Source organism: Amia ocellicauda, chromosome 8 (assembly GCF_036373705.1).
Source record: "Amia ocellicauda isolate fAmiCal2 chromosome 8, fAmiCal2.hap1, whole genome shotgun sequence".
NCBI classification, from domain to species: Eukaryota; Metazoa; Chordata; class Actinopteri; order Amiiformes; family Amiidae; genus Amia; species Amia ocellicauda.
In genome coordinates this window covers 34,737,608-34,754,518 of record NC_089857.1, presented here as the reverse complement: position 1 = coordinate 34,754,518, position 16,911 = coordinate 34,737,608, and the positions used below count along the sequence as shown (strand labels likewise).

The window sequence follows — 16,911 nt, the reverse complement described above, 5'->3', positions numbered from 1 at the left end:
TGTGGGTGAGTTGACCAAGTGCTCAATGTTGATTAATACCTAACATGGCCACAGAAATGCTCATGTAAAGACAAATATATCACAAAGCAGCCAAATAAATTCTTAATATAATGCTGGCTATGCCTTTCTTGCTGTGTATGTACATGCCTATCCCCAATAGTAAGTGAGATGTCTGCGATTGAAGTTCATCGCTGTATTTCAGAGTGAGCATAGATATTTGACTTCCTGTCATTTCAATAACTAAAATCAGACATCCCCCTCCTATTTCCATTCTAGGAACAGTGAACACTCGCAGCTCATCCTTCTGCAAGTCATTTATTGTTGTAAATAATGTTACAAACATTCTTGCCCTGGTAAAGGAATGTAGCTCAGTATTCGTAACATCACAGAAAAGCTAGCAAATAAATAAACATTGCCGTTGCTTTACAGAAAGTGTTTTTTTGACATGTTGACAAACAAAGTTAAGATTAATTACATTCAAAAGAAGTGCATTATTAACACTAGAGTTGCCAAACTGACAGCCATCACTGACTCAAGTGTTTTACAAAGGACAACTTTGTTACATTACAATACTCTACTTTCCCAAAGCTTTACAGGATTCTCTATTGCACCCCTTTACTGAACAATGGTATACCTTATATTCTAGCATTGTGCTAAATATATACATTAATTTCACACAATCATCTTCTGTTATTAGATAAACACAACCCATTTAAGTCAATGCACATCAGACTCATCAATATCTGTTTACACTGTCTTTGATGACTGAAATGCCAGTCTGGAGTTTATATGCAACCGAGCCACACAAGTGCAACTGATGATCAGCATTATACTGTTGAGCTGGTTTTGGTTAATGTGAAGTGCTCGTACTACACTTCATATCAAACTATAAGCATGAATGATAAGCTTAATGATGACTGAATATACCATGCTAAACAAATATAGTCGCCATACTTGTTTTAATTAATGAAAAAGTAACAATAAGGCCAATATGAATTTGAATAATAAAATCAACACTTAAAAAAATGTTTGCAGATTTAAATTATTGTCCGCACACTTTGGTGCAGCAGGACGTGAATCAGTTTCTTAATTCAGCAGTGCATTCACCAGAGAAATTCTGAGTGGCACGGCCACCTTTGTAAACATTAATCAGAAGCACTTAGTCCCGACACAGCTCTCCAATCTCTGCCTGATACCTGGAGTGGTGCATTAATGTATACAAACGATAATCACAGAGCAGGAAAGGGGGAGCGGGGCGGAGAGAGGTGGGTAGAAGAATAAATTAGGTCTGTCAGCATTTCCTTCACAGTATATATAACATATGACATGGATTACTGGGGCAGTTTTTCTCTTCTTTACTTTGATATTTCTGAGCCAGCAGATGTTAAAGAAATAAAAAAATAATAAAAAAAACTGATCACTAAAGTAATACAATTTTCAATGTATTGTTTTTGTTTGTAAACAACAACAAAAAAAAAACATTGCATAGATCTGAAAAAGCAATGTGTAAGTAACCCACATTCCACATGGATCTGCTTTCTTTCACTCTCATTCAATGATCATTTCATTATGTTAAACAGGACTGAATCCTAGGATTCACGTTCTCCCACCAATTACCTCCCTTTTCATTGTTAGCTCTTTCAAGTAAAAAAATAATACTGTTACACAGTGGCTAAATAAGACATTGCTCTATCTGAACTGCAAGATTGCACGTTTCTCCGCATTTGAAAGTTCTTCTAAAAAAATCAATAACTAAAAAAAGAATCAAAGAATTAAAATAACAACAAATGCTTCCCTAAGCGAGTACAACTGAAAATATTCAGTTTTTGATACTTAATGTACCATTGTCCTGTTTTGAGTACACCTTTCTGTTCTTTAAAGCAAGCTTTTATCCTGTGGAAAAAAATCTTAAGACTTCCTTTTATGATTCACAGCTTTCCTTCACATTTCTGTAAATGCCAATTCTAAAACTGGCCTCTTATCTCCAGTATTCAATATATGAGAACATACTCATACTCAGTTAGCTTTTTCAAGTATGAGGAGGGTGAAAACAATCTGCCCTCAAGAAAAATAAGTCCAGAAAGTAAATTATTCTTCCAAATATTTAAGACTGCTTAAATTCAACCCAAGGACAATAATTCATGTTCAATAGGATCATGTTCCAGATAAAAGGAATACTGTACTTACATGGAATGTTTCAAATAAATGTACAATTTTGTAAACAGCAATTTTTAAATAACGTATCATCAAGAAGATGGAAATATATCTAATTTTAACCAAGGTGTAGTCTGTACAGTTTATTTCTAATTTTGTTTTGCTTTTAACTGTTGAAATTTATCAACACCTGTATTTACAAAAAAAAATGCAACAAAAAATTTAAAATAAATTAAATAATATATATATATATATATATTTACTAAGTCGTTTGAAGAAAATTACTTGCATATTAAATGGGCCTTTAAGTTATTTTCCTAGCTGAAACAAGTGCACAAAAGTAGGTAGCAAATTAGTTTTGGCAATGCAATTTAAAATATATCTAATACAGAGTGATTCTGATTTTTTTTTTATTGTTAGTGAGTCAGCTGGCCATCAGTGCCCTTCAGCTCAGGAGCTGCAGTTTCCTGTTTGATCACTGAAGTAACCCCATGACTGTAAACTTAATAATAATTGATAATCATCTTTGCCATATTGATCCTTCAGAAGGTAGAAAGTAGGTAAAGTCTTAAGGATGCTTCCCCTTTGGCAAATTCAATTCAATACAAGGAGGTCCATCAGTAATAGACAAGAATCCTGATTGGTTTTGATATCTGCCAGTGCTAGCAGTGCCTTAGGTTTCATATCAATCTTGGTCCAAAAAACAAAAACACATACAGTTGTCATACAGTGAGAGCTGCCATTAAAATGTAAAACTGAAAAATAATCTACATAAAGTCTAATAAAACCAAAACAAAAACTCCCTTCTTATTGTTGAGAGGCTTTCAGAGGTGGAAGTACAGTATTACTTTTTGCCTGTGTCGGACATCCTTGTTTAAGTCAATACAACAGGAAGCTGGCTGGTTTGGGAAAAGTGCAGAGGTTCGGCTGGCTGGAGGAGGAATAAGACTAAACCAAACTTGCAATAAATATTTGATCTCACTGGATGGGATCACACCAAAATGCGCTGGTGAAAAAAGATGCCTTTAAGTCTCACGAAATGACACACGCACACGCACACACAAGAACACGTCGGGAAATGATTCAGCGACACAGAAATGCAGCACTATACACACGACCACAACTGCAAGAGCTGCCCTCCGTAGGCAGGAAGGCGGGGGGGGTCGGCGGCCTCAGATGTAAACGGGCTGTTCCTGGGCAGTCAGCAGTCTGTACATGGCAGCTGGCATCGTCTTCATGTGTATCTGAGGGACAGGAAGCACACGCACAGCAGATAAACAAGGGAACTGCTACTGGGGACAAAAGATTTATACATGGATTGCCCAATACTCTGTTTAAGGACCTGTACTGAGTGTCATCCTGATTATGCCAAGCCTTGTGTTTGGGTTTGGTTTGCCCCTTGACACAGTCAGTATTGACCAGCCATTCTCACAGTATTGTCCCACTGTGCATTTTTTTTATATATTTCTTAACAGACGCCCTCATCCAGGGCAACTTACAATTGTTCACCTATCACATTATGTTTTACGTACAATTAACCTTTTATACAGCTGGTTCTTCACTGGTGCAATCTGGGTACAGTACTTTGCTCCAGGATACAACAGCAGTGTCCCCCACCTGGGATTGAACTGATTGAAGCTTACAGACTTCCTATTGCAAGTGACTTGGTGCAATCTAAGAGTACTGTCCTTGTATTACAGAGCATCAATTAAAGAGTGTTTTGGAAGGATCTGAAAACACTTATTTCCTAGCATAGATTTCAGACAAATTGTGGAGCAATGTGGTGCCCTCCTGTGTCATGTTGGATAAAAACAAGCCTTTAATAACATAATTTATTGTTGAAAGAATAAAGTATCCAAGTGAGAAAGACTTAGCATGTCCTGAGGACGTCTAATTTGTCCCAAGGTGCAATAAAGAAATCCCGAGATGGCTATTGTTCAACCACAAAGAGAGACTTTTATCCCCTTTAGAAGTGTATTTATTTTCAAATATGAAAGGAGTCCAATGGGAGTGTGGATGAATCAAAGCACCTCCAAAAATACTTTCCATTTTATAGTAAAACACACCCCTTGTGCTGTAAATGTGAGGAGAGCAGGGGAGGGAGGGGAAGGGATTAGGTGGGAACGGCTGCACTTTACCTCTCCTACAGCATTGGACAGGATGTGGACTATCTTTTCGTGCGGGGTCGCCACAACACTCTGTCCATTTATTTCGATGATCCGGTGACCGACTCGAACTCCCCCACGCTCGGCTATCCCTCCTCTCATAAGGCTACAAATCTGTAGGAAGACCAGGGAAGAGCACACTGCAGTCTTTGTATGAAACCCCAGTCACTCAGAAGTAGATCCAATGAGAAATCATATACATGTCTACATGGAAGAGACCTGAGGGTCAGGACTGAGAAGAATCCCTGGCTCTGTAAAATGAACTACGCCTTAACTGAAGAACAGAACACTTCTCTCCTGCATGTCGTCTGTGGTGATAATTGCGTTGAGTTTTATATTGTACACAACACAAAACTGCACACCTTAAAAAAATAAGCTGTGTAGATACTGCAGTAATACATGACACTAAGATCATCAGCACTTGTGTGCCAGTTAATTGGTTTTTAATTCCTGGTGTAAATGGACTCATGTTTTGATTTCTGAATGAGGTTAAAGAGCGTGGCCCTTTCTATAACTGTTTGGTAAAGATCGGTCTATGGTAGACTGCGGGACTCTTGTGCAGCTGCAGTGGTTCAGGCTAACACTTACAATTCCGTTCTGAACACTGAAACCCAGCTGGTATCTCAGGTCTGGTCTTCTGATGAGGACTGTGGTCACTGGCGGACATCTCACAATGTTCAGCTTGATCCGGGATTGATTTTTTAAACCCTGAAAAAAGAATTATAACAGTGATTTTGGGCCAGAGAATGCTTTTACAACTCAGTGACAGTGAAGGAAAGGCCAAAGGGAACATGATTTCATTAGAGTTTCCCACAGCAGTGTAGGAATATTATGCTTGGAGTCACCCATCTTTCACCTACTACTATTCTGTGTATGTAGCTGTTGCAACAATGGAATTAAAGTCACAAAAAAATTGTGCATTCTTGATTGCTGCATTGCGTTATAATTTATTAAACAACAAGCACCACAGCTTTGAAAAGAAGCCTGTTAATATGAGAGAACGCTACCCAATTCTGTCAAATTGTTGTACAATTAACCACCAGTTCAGAGCAATACATTCTTTATAGTGTTTCCATGATTTACATTTTAAGTACCAGAATGAGCTTAAAAGAAGACAAAAATAAACCTGAAGTGTTACAAACGAACACCCTATAAGATTCACACAGACAAATTAAAATACATTATGAGCTACTGTTGACAGTACTGTGACTGTCTAATGGTCTGTATCTTATGATGTGCTGTATTATATCACATGTGCTCTGCAAAATCCTGTGTTACTGTTTTTTTGGTTTAAATACTTGGCTTTGTTAACGGACTGTTGCAGAAAAAGAAACTACTCCCAAAGAGGCAGACTAGGAAGGACTGTGATGTCACCACATACACACAAGCACTAGGTTCGATTTACAGTAACTAATGCTGTGTGCCTTCCTGACCGGTCAGGACTTCCCTTCTGTTTCCATGTCAGCACTGTGCCAAGATGGGTTTGACAGAGCCAGAAAAACAGCCTGCCTGTTCACTTGACCCCCATACTTCAGATACAGACTGAGACAAGTGGTTAGCTCAGAGCTGCTGCTTTGAGATTAATTCAAAGCCACGTTCTTCTGTGAAACAAACAAAAAACAACAACATGTGGGCCTTAGTCAACGCACTCTGACTCTGAAACAAGCTCTGCTCTGACTCCTCTGTTTGTGTCATAAGTTTAAAATTTGACAGTACTCAGTCGTCAGAGTTTGAGATTAGATGACTAAATTAGACAGTAACCAGTTCAGGAACAAGCAATACTGATGTTAGTTAAAACAGACAAGGACTCGTATAAACAGAGGAACCTTTATGATGCTCTGGCAGGTAGACAGTGGTAGTCCCACCAGACTGGTCCCATTGATGGACATGATCTGGTCCCCAATGTTCAGCTTCCCAGACTTCTCCGCAGGACCGCTGTGCATCATGTTGGCGATGATGACCGTAGGCAGGATGGACCCCCAGCCTGACTCCACAATCACTACCCCCAGGATCTCCCCCTTCTGCTTCTCAATGTAAATCTGGGAGGAACAACACAAGACTGATGACCACAAGCCCTCAAAAAGGATTCTTTAGAAATTGAGGATTCAGAGGAGACCTATAAAACATTCTGGGCACTGCCAATCAGAGCAGACTAAGAGACTGAGCTGCACTGTAATTCAAGTGGAAAAGAAAATAGCTGGATGATCTTTTCATAAGGCCATACAGCAAAATACTTTCAAATAAAAGAGAAGCCTCATCAAACTTTAAAACAACATGACTTCCTTTCTCAGATAAAAGCTTCCTCAACTGATACTGCAGAATACATTTCTCTCAAAGTGCAATGGTCCATAGTAGGTGGGATGTCAAATTAGAGCTGAGTTTGCTAAAGTCTTGGGCTGCAAAGTGTGAGGCAGGTCTCAATGGGACCAGGAGAGACAATGCAGAGGATGAGATCCTCAGACCACAGGCATCGGATGCAGAGGCCAAGAATGAAGATAGTAAGAATGGAAGATAGGGAATATTGTGTGCTTTATTGCAGTTTGCAGGGCCCTTCCTACACACACTGCCATCATCTCTTCACCCGTATCTTCCCGTAGGGTGCTGCAAACCCATGAATTGAGGTTCGGCTGAGAAAAGGATGATGTAGTAAATGAGAGTGACCCCAGGTGCAGAAACCAATAGGACATGGCATTTAGCAGTACTGTTCACCTTAAATTGTACCAAATTGAATCAAATGCCACCTGAGTAAGACCTTTAAAATGATTCTTGAGGGACCTTATAAAACCTGAAGGAAACTATTTTTCTGGTTTATATACTTTAATAGCTGTCTCAAATGATTTACCATGGGAGGACAAAGGTAGGTCACCTTGCTTGCTCCCTTACCTTAGTTTTTGATGTTCGCTCTTTTAATATTCCTTTACAATATCATGGCTCTAATGAATTTTAAAAAGAACTGTTTCAGTTCCTATCTGGAGCAAAACAAGCTAGACTATCGCTGACAGAAACATGATAAGCTCTTCTTCAACCTAAACTACTGATCGGAAATCCTCTTGCATTTTCAAGAGGAAGGGTGTTTTTCCCCTGATAATGAACCTGAGAGCTGACACTAAGATGGTGAAGCATCTTGCTGCTCTATTTCATGTTCTGTAAGCGTTGGCTCGACACCAAAGAAACAGGGGAAAGCCCTCGAATTCCCAGCCAACACTCTAATCTTCGCAAACCAGCTCTTCTCACTGGACGCCAGGTCTGAGGCTGCTGGTTTCTCCTGCGCGCACAGGCGATAATGAGGCTGAATGAGGGTGCTAATCCGACTGTAGGGGGATTGTTAACGTACGTCTTTGCAGTTTTCAGACTTGGAGAAGTGGATGAGGTCATCGTTGTACATGTCCTGGGTGTTGAGCAGGTCACTGTACTCCTTTTGGCTCAGATCCTCAGGATTAATACCATTGGCTCGAAGGAACTCCTGGTACGCCACACTGAACGCCTGCCCGATGGACTGAGCTATTAGCTGGGCCTGTGGAGGAGAGCACAAAAATCCAGCAGGAGTCCATATGTTAATTACAGCAGTTCAAACTGTTCACAAGACAACAAGACAAGTTGAGATAACATTTTCTTTCTTTTCCTGCTCCCCTGGTCTAGTGAGTGTGCTGGCTGCAATCTGCTGTTTTTCTTCTGGGGAGTTACTGTGAAATTGCTGTGGGAATCAGTTTCTACACATATTAAAAATGATCATTCCCTTTGCTCAAGAAATGTCACGTCTAAAATGCGGATGAAAAACTGAATTAAGTCTGTACTTATACCAATGTGTCAGCTAACCGCAGAGAAAGGCCTTTGCCTTCTTATTAGGTCATAACCTTTGAGGTTGGTTGTCAATCCTTGTCATGGTCTAATTGTCACATTATAAAACAGGTCAGATGCGTGGCAGTTAATTTCAGTTATAACCCAATGTTCTGTGGTGGTGTAGTGTGGTGGGCAATGAATTGGCAGAAGGTGCTAGTAGTTTGTGTGAATGTAATTGCTATTGATCGCAGGGCTGTAGGGTGTAGGAGGGCGAGCCTTACATCCTCCGACTCAAAGACATGGCAGATCATCTTGTACTGCCTCTTCTCGTCCTGCGCAGGGTGGGAGGCCTCCACGTTCTCTTGAGAGTTGGATCGAGGCATCCTCCGTCTGGCCATCAGCACCACAATGTTCCCGATGTCGGCGATGTAGGAGATGGTCCTCAGGGGGTGGTCCATCATGGTCTCCTATCAGGACACAAGGGACAGATAGGACAGGGATGAACGGCAGGGGAACCACACAATCAGCAACTAACTTCCAAGACAGACACCTGTTTTAGGGGACTGAAAGCAAGTCAAAGCGTTGCATATAAAGGGTAAAAATGAAACAGTGTCTGCTTCCCTTGCTCAGATCGAATCCATAGGGATATTTACAGGTATATAGATTAGAGTTGGGATAAGTTCCTTTATGGTCAATTCCAAGTCCAACTCAATTCAAATTGAGCCAAATCCACAACTGCCCCAGGTGTATTACATGTCTAAAATGTTTCAGATTTCCAAGCAATATTAAAAACAATCGTATCCCGATCCGCTTGAGAATGTAGTAATATCTCAATGGCAGGTTCTTATATTTGCCATGGTCAGGGGTTATTGGGTTATATGTCCTTCAGGCAGTTTGCTGATCTTCGATTGTTGGATACACTGCAATAGAAATGGCATCTTGCTTTTATAAATGGGTTTCTCAAATAGTCCAACTTAGAGCAATAGACAGAAGGAATTCCATTTTTAAATACACAGCAGAAGGTCCTATGGACATTGGGTCTAGATTTATGTGCTTTGTGGACTGTAACCGCTCTTAACATTTACAATATGTTGCACAAACAAGAGCCAAGTCCTGCAACATTGCGGGTGACAAGATCTATTTACAACGTTGCCATGGCCCACAGACAAACATTCCCTTACTCAACTCTCTGTGACCTGTTTGCAGCCTCAACACCTTCTGTCAAACGCATTTAATCTCAGTACCTTAGATTCATGTCAAAATGGTGGCATTTTCAGTATGTCAAACTAATACTGCCCAGCAAGTATACCCACTCCAGTAATTCACAAATTATTAAGTTTTTGTTGTCAGCTGAATTCTTAAAGTACCCCCTCTGGGCCAAGGAAGGGCTTGGGTGGAAGACAGTTTGAATACACTGTGTCCTGGTAAAGCAGTTTTATTCTAAATGATGCTACATTGCAATCAAAGAGGCTGATTCACAGCATGAATACTGAAAGCAAACAGGGATTTTTATAAAAATGTATCCATTAAGCCACTCATGTATTTTCCCCAATTTATAATTCTGTTTCTACAATCTTGTTTACAATGTAATAAAAATGGCTTTAACATTATTAACAATAAAGGACACCTTACAAAATGGAAGCGAACTATATATTGCCCTCAATATAGGAGCACAATTAAATAAAGGAGTGTGTCATCAAATCAGGTTGGATAACTTTTTATCTTCAAGAAAAAAGGAGTTTTGTTTCTATAAATTAAATCTGTCCAATTACACCAAAATGTATGAAAACAACATATAGATACCCATAGAAAAACATAAGTTATTTCAGGATTGCCCCCAAAAAGGATTTTTTTAATTAATAGCTACTCTATGGAAAGGCACTAAGCTTATTATTAAACTCACAGCTTAAAACATTTCAGAAACAATTCAGTGCATTGTCCTGTCTTGCCAAATTCTACAGAAACGAAGACCACAAAACCCTTGGCACCTATTAAAATGTACGGTTACAGCATTAACCTCAAAATAAAATGTATATGTCTATCTCCATTAGTGCAAGATGCTCCATGTGAAATTGATTTAAAGTTCCACCCATGTAATTAAAAGATCCAGAGCTAAGATTTTTACCAAATGGAAAAATATACAGACCTATTAAAAAAAAACTAAAAACCTACTTGAGCAAAGGTCTAGAAAAATGTTGAGAATACTATGAGGAAACAAAAAAAAAATTGCAGTCAAGTATTTTCATCTAATATATATCAACAACAAAAAATGTTGAAAACATATTTTAAGTGTTGAATGTCCTAATTATATCAGCTTTTACATTATAGATCAAATGGCCTCCAATCTTGTGAAGAAGAAAAAAAGTCTCAATATTGTGAGGCACCAGTGGTGTTAGTGTTTCAGCAATGTAATATGGTCAGTCAGAAGGCTTTCTAGGACAGTCAGACACAGACAGACAGACAGGTAGGTCAGCAGTACCTGTGAGTCTGCATTTAGCACTTTGATTCTCTGAGTGGAAATGAAGAGGTCCACTTCGGTCATGGGCTGGGATTCTCCCTCTGGTGCCTGCAAAGACAGTATTAAATGACTGGTTATTGTTTCTGTTAAAGCTGTCGCAGCTGCTGTTATTAGTATTATTAAGGTAAGAATCGTCGTCTGCTCACAAGGTACAGTTATGTAAGCCGTCAGTGAAATCACAATCAGAGAAATATTGAAGGCAGATGTACTTTTGTAATTGCCCAAAAATACACAAACAGCTGCAGCGACCAGGAATTCTTCTGAAAATACATACTGGGATTTTGCATTGTCCAAATTAAATCTATTTAAAAAAAAATATATATATTATTGTTTGCAAGAAAAGCTGTTTTGAACACAAAGCAGAATCATTTTGTCAAATTCCATTTTCAGGGCAATTCATTCTGAAAAACTTAAATCAGAACATTTATATCCCAGATGGGTGAAACACACATGAAGCTCCTACAGATGGACACACAGTATTTTGCCTTCAATAAAACTCAGATTGTCAGCTTATTAATTATACACCACCCTCTGTGGAACAATCCTTTGTAAACCAAGGAAAGTAAAGATCCTCTGGCAACCTTTTCAAGAAACTTTGACTGTGATCACAAACACGTCAGCTTTCCAAGAAAACAAATAATTACATGTTCTTGGGTGCTTTAAAAATAAGCACATGCATGTGTCTCAACTGGAGCGCTGCAAAGAAGCATGTAGGATAAACTGGAGTACAACACCGATTTCAAGCCAGTTGCCTCTCACCAAAACTGAGCTTAAGAATATCATATAATAATATCTTCTAAGACAGTTGATACCTTGGTGATCATATAGAAAAGGTTTCTTGGAAAAGTGACAACAAAATCTTTGAAGTAGTGTTATTTGGGGACCAGGTATAGTAAAGGCCACCATATTCTTAGTACATGTAAGTACACCAGCCCCTAGATTATGTCTATCAGCCCTAAAGAGAAGCAGCACTGCACATTACAAGCACCACAATTAAAAATGAAATAATACAATCACAGGAAAACAGAACTACAGTACATACTAAATACTTTTATATCAGCAACAAAAACCTTACCACAAAAACCAGCAAAATTGCTACACAAAAACCACACAAAAAAGTACCACGCCCACAGAAGAGTTTTCTGCATCCAGCAATCTTTGCACTGCTTATCTGACAACTAAGTGCTTTGCCATTACAATTAAGTTTCAGCTCAGCAGCTCCCTGCACAGAACACTGTTTCTACTCTTTGCAAAAGCCGGTCATAAAAGCTGACAATGTTTAACATGAAATGAGGAATGTCAAATAAACACACACAAACAAATGCACAATTCAAAAACAATAAGTGATCACAAAATTAAAAAACTAAATTATACAAGCCCCTTGGGTTTTTTTTTTTTTTTTTTTTTGTGCTGGATTCAGAAAATGTAATTAAAGAGAGAAATTAAAAAAGGCAAAATCGCAACGCAGCAGGCAAAACACATCAAGCCAATGAGGTATTTACTGCACCTTCTTCCTGCTTTTGGCTAATTTCTGGGCCATCTGCTTAGCATGGAACAAACAGAGACAGGAGAATGGTTAGAGCACCACCAAACAAACAGTGTCAGACAGGGGGAGACACACATTGGTATAGCCCTGAAAACTCAGGACTGGAGTCCAATCTTAACAACCTCGGGCTGGGACTGAATATAAAACGACCTAATTACGAGCAGAGAGAGTTACAGATGTGCAACCGTCTCTCACTGCCCAAGGCCAATTTCTGGGTGAGGGAAAGGTTTCAGTTTGTCATCTGTCATTATTGTGATACAACTGTCTCAACTCAAGTGATTCCAGTGGCCTTCAAAAACAAACAGCAAGGCAAGTGTCAGCCAATATTTAACATGGAGTTCAAAATACTTGCTTTAGGCCTGCTTCCACTTTTTTATTTATAGAAAATGCAACATACATTCATACATACATACATACATACACACAATTTTATTAGAATTGTAACATTAAGATTTTCTCTACAGCCTAATTGATTTCCAAACCTTCCAATTGCCTGACCCTATTGGCATATGCTCTGTGGTATGTTATTAAACAATGGTATAATATAAGGGATTTATACATACCTACATACATATATTGTAATATGTATAAAAAGTTTGTTATTGTCCACCAGGTGGTGCTCTTGTTTTCATTAACGAAATCAAACCAAATGGGATAAATTGTGATTTTAATGGGATTTAATTATGTTTTGGTTGCTTGATTTGACCTGATTGTTTGTGGTTATACATTCAGAGTATTCCACAATAAACAGAATAATATACTTGAAGAGTACTATTTTCTTAACATGCTCTCATGATTACCAACTGACAAAATCAGGGCAGCCTAGAAAACTAGACACTTAAAAGTGGCAAGATTCAGGAATACTTCCAATATATCTGATACACTAGCTCAGAGCAGGATGTGGTGTAGTTTTCTTTTTCTTTTTACACTATGTATATACAATACTATTGTATAACAAGTGTTTTATTTATTATGATACTATTGTGATATAGGCCTAATTTACTATACAACACTATTTATTTACAATGTCACAAGTGTCACTATGACAGTGTCTGAGTTTGTGGTTCAGATTGCTTGTCTGTAACCTTTATACAGTAAGTTACTTTTTAAGCCAAAAGAGCAATAAACAATGAAAATAGAAAAAAAATATTACATGGAACAAAACAAACAAACAAAAACTGAATTCACTATCACAGCAGAGTGACGTATTTAAAATAATATGGGGAGTTCCACTGTCTGACAAACAAAACAACACTGAAATTAAAACGTACAATGACTGGAGAAACATACACTTAGGATGTGGGCTTTATTTGTGTGATAAAGATAAAGATATATAAATATTTGATATACCTTGATCTTTGCATAGAGCATTTTTAACACCCAGGAAATAATGCTAAGTCACATGCCGGAGGCTGGAAGCATGATACAAGAAAATGTACCAGCAAAACTAAATTGGCCCCATACATGTCAACAGAGGGAAAGGAAACAAAGACCCAAGAAAGAAAAGCAAACACTTCAACCTCAATCCCTTTTAAGTATGCCAAACTACTTCAGCACTCATATTGAACTGGATAGGATTTGGTTTTTGAAAACTCTACATTTATTGTTGTACTCGTGCTCCAGTTGAAGAAGAACATCACTAAGAAAATGTATTTATAAGGTTTCACCGGGAGAAAGGAAATGATTTCAGTGCAGGGAAGATGTGCTGCCTTTTAAATAATTACTGCTCAACCAAGGTATTATGAATTGCACCGCCCCTTCCCACTCCAAATACAAAAACAGCTGAGTCACGTGACCTCTCTCTTGACTGGTGCAGCACAAAGACACAGCGGGAGCATCACCGGCTTTGACAGCACCAAGACCGAGAGGAAGGCCTGTGTGCCGGAGGCCGGTGTCGGTGTCACAGTATCGTGGACAGCAGCGTACGCAGGCTGCTCTGAGACACTGGCCATTGGAGCATAGCGCACATTTCAAACACAACTAGTAAAGGTCATCCTATTGAATGTCAGCCATGGTGGAAAAACCTTTTAATGAGAAGATGAAAAGGCAAGAAGCCTGGCCAATCTGCCTGCCATCAACACCTAAGAAGTACAACAAAGAAAAAAGCTGTATAACTTTTTACAGTTCCTTGTAGGGTCATAATGTGTGTGGTTAAAGAATCATTATTAGATCAAACAATCATGTTTCAAAGATATGTAAAGATCTGTCTGTTATTCTTGGCAAATACGATTTTATCACACAGACTTCTGCTTGACAGACACCCCCCCCCCCCCCCCCCCAATTATACCTATAGCTATATCTATCTATGTATTATCATTTTCAAGTGATCATGCAACTCAGCAGTCTTATTAATGAAACCCTGCTGTTCGTCTGCAAGTCTTCACTACAATTATACAATGTGTTGAAAGGGGAAGGGGGCGGACGGAGCAGGCAGTGTCAATAGAGCAGGGACATTAAAAACACCCTCAGCTGGACTTATCACCTTGATTCTGCTGACAGCCTCCTGGGCCTGCATCATGCGCACATTCTTGGAGGGGGTTTTGTCTGAGAGCAGCTGGGTGGAACCAAGGTAATTGGCTGCAAAGATGATGCCGTCAATAAGGTCTTCAGGGTCACAGGGTCCAGGAACTGCACAACACAAGACATTATTTCAAAACCAGGGCCTTGCAGGCAAGAGAAGACTTGGCTAACCTGTCGATTGAAAAGCACGTGCCGTACTTACTGTGGTGACCTGACAGCTGAAACACGCCTCGTTTCATTTTGCTTTTGAATGATTTGAGGCGGAAAGTGGGGGACCACCTGCTGCAGGTCCATCCTTTCCTTCTGACATGTCTACTCGTTTAATTAATTCTCTGAACGACACATAGTACATGTAAAAGTCTCCTGAAGCCAGAGCCAGAGATGTCATGTAGACTTTCGAAAATGTAATTAAGCAACGTAAACAGTACAAATTAGAATAAAGCACCAATATATTGGATAATCTGCTTTTACAAATAGGCTATTTCAGAGATAAATTCAAGATATATTATATAGATTATAAAACTAGATATTGTATTGTAGAAACAGATCATTAGGGCTTAGACTAAATAATCCATTATGCTAAAAAGGGTTGCTGAGGGAAAATAAATGGAAACTAAAATAAAAATGAAACAAACTATCTGCCTAGTACACGCTGAATGAAATCTTCAGCCTGGTTTAAAACATCTTTAGACATTAGAGGAGGAGATACTATAGGGATGTGCATCCTTCTTTCTTCTCCTCATCAATCAACCAACCTTTATTTAATATTGGACCCTTTGCAAGCAAATTTCAGCAAGCACATCACATGAGCACAACAAGCCAAACTACAGACAGACAGGAAAACAAACATTAAAAGGCAGCAGGGAATGTGTCATCTAGCAGGAGGCCTTTATCAGAGCCTGTAGCGTTTTTCAGGGTGGTTTGAGGTGGCGGGAGTGTACTTTACTTTGTCATGTCAGATGTCATTTTTATTTTGATTTTTTTGTAATCAAATACTTACCTTCGACATAAGTTGGAAATGAAGCCAAACTTTTCCTTGACTGAAAATTAAAACAAAAGAGTGTTTCAAGCACAGCACACACAAGCTCCAAATCTTCAACAAGTGCCTGCAGGGAACTCAGCATTTTCTTGACTACATATTGATAATGCCGACGTTAAGAAAGATAAATCTAACATCTAACGGGAAGCCTCAAGAGTGGATCTACAGGAATTAAAATGTGAAAAGTTAGTCAAAACAGATAAACATGGCCAATATGATCAGATAATCTAGAAAACCTTAGCTTCAGATCTAAGTTTGTTTTAAAACTGTCTATTTTCTACAGTAGAGATAATTAAAAATAGGTTTAGAATTGACTAAATCTTTTCAATGTCTGAAATGGGGAACCTCACTGGTCTCATGAATATATCCCTACATTACAAATGAAGAACATACTGCTCTGGGTTTGCAGTTGGCCTTTTCACTGCAGTGGTTATAGTGAACTTCAATATGCACTGCGAGGACAGGCACCAAAGGATGCACTAATTTGAGCCATTTATTTCAGGCACTAACAACATCAAACCTGAATTCAGAGGGACAATAGCCCATATACCATTCACAGTTAAGTTGAGCGGACTTAAACAGCTATTAAGTACACCATTTAGCAATCAGAACTGGCCGGCGCAAATCCTGTGTAACAGAAAACAAAACGTAAGGCTTTCTCGGTGATTGCTTGCTTAGTTTACCAAGACTGCAATTCTTTGACCGAAATAGATGCTTCCAGTACAAATATATAATTCAGGAATTCCAGTGCGAGCACTTTCAAAGGGTTATTGTTATTTTAATAGTAGTTGTAGTAGTAGTCATACTAGTAATTTAGTATTTAGTATCATTCAATACAGTAAACAGAGCTGCTGCTTGGTGAGCTCACCTCTTTGCTGGCTGGCGAGTCCGAGGTATCGCTGCCATCATGGAGGTGCTGTCGGCCGGAGGACTCTGCCCCTTGTGGGGAAGTGGAACCGGAGCTAGGAGACTGGGGGACGAACGGGAAGAAGACAGGCATCACTGATGGGGGGAGACTAATCATTTAATTTTGAGCGACACATTGCTTTCCTGGGTCCCCTAGTAATGCTCTTAACAAACAAAAGAAAAATGCACACTGAATTGTTTTCATATATACATACACAAGTTAGTATTCTCCACAATGTGCATACTTGCTTTTATTTCCCTTGTAAACACTTTTTCATTTTAT

At 39.0% G+C, this 16,911-nt stretch overlaps 1 protein-coding gene across 3 annotated transcripts in view; it reads right to left on the bottom strand.

Moving 5' to 3' along the window:
- Positions 1-298: 298 nt before the first annotated feature.
- The window catches only part of apba1a (amyloid beta (A4) precursor protein-binding, family A, member 1a), a 72,583-nt gene continuing 55,970 nt past the window's right edge, over positions 299-16,911 (bottom strand). For 2 of the 3 annotated variants that reach the window (XM_066711179.1, XM_066711180.1), the window contains exons 4-14: positions 16,591-16,692; positions 15,684-15,723; positions 14,646-14,791; positions 12,125-12,157; positions 10,579-10,665; positions 8,381-8,566; positions 7,654-7,833; positions 6,146-6,358; positions 4,908-5,027; positions 4,293-4,433; positions 299-3,398 (exon numbers count right to left, since the gene is read on the bottom strand). In XM_066711179.1, coding sequence (XP_066567276.1) covers positions 3,327-3,398; positions 4,293-4,433; positions 4,908-5,027; positions 6,146-6,358; positions 7,654-7,833; positions 8,381-8,566; positions 10,579-10,665; positions 12,125-12,157; positions 14,646-14,791; positions 15,684-15,723; positions 16,591-16,692 — 1,320 coding nt within the window. In that variant the 3' untranslated portion in view covers positions 299-3,326. The remainder of the gene's footprint in view (positions 3,399-4,292; positions 4,434-4,907; positions 5,028-6,145; positions 6,359-7,653; positions 7,834-8,380; positions 8,567-10,578; positions 10,666-12,124; positions 12,158-14,645; positions 14,792-15,683; positions 15,724-16,590; positions 16,693-16,911) is intronic. The other variant, XM_066711182.1, reaches the window with a different exon arrangement.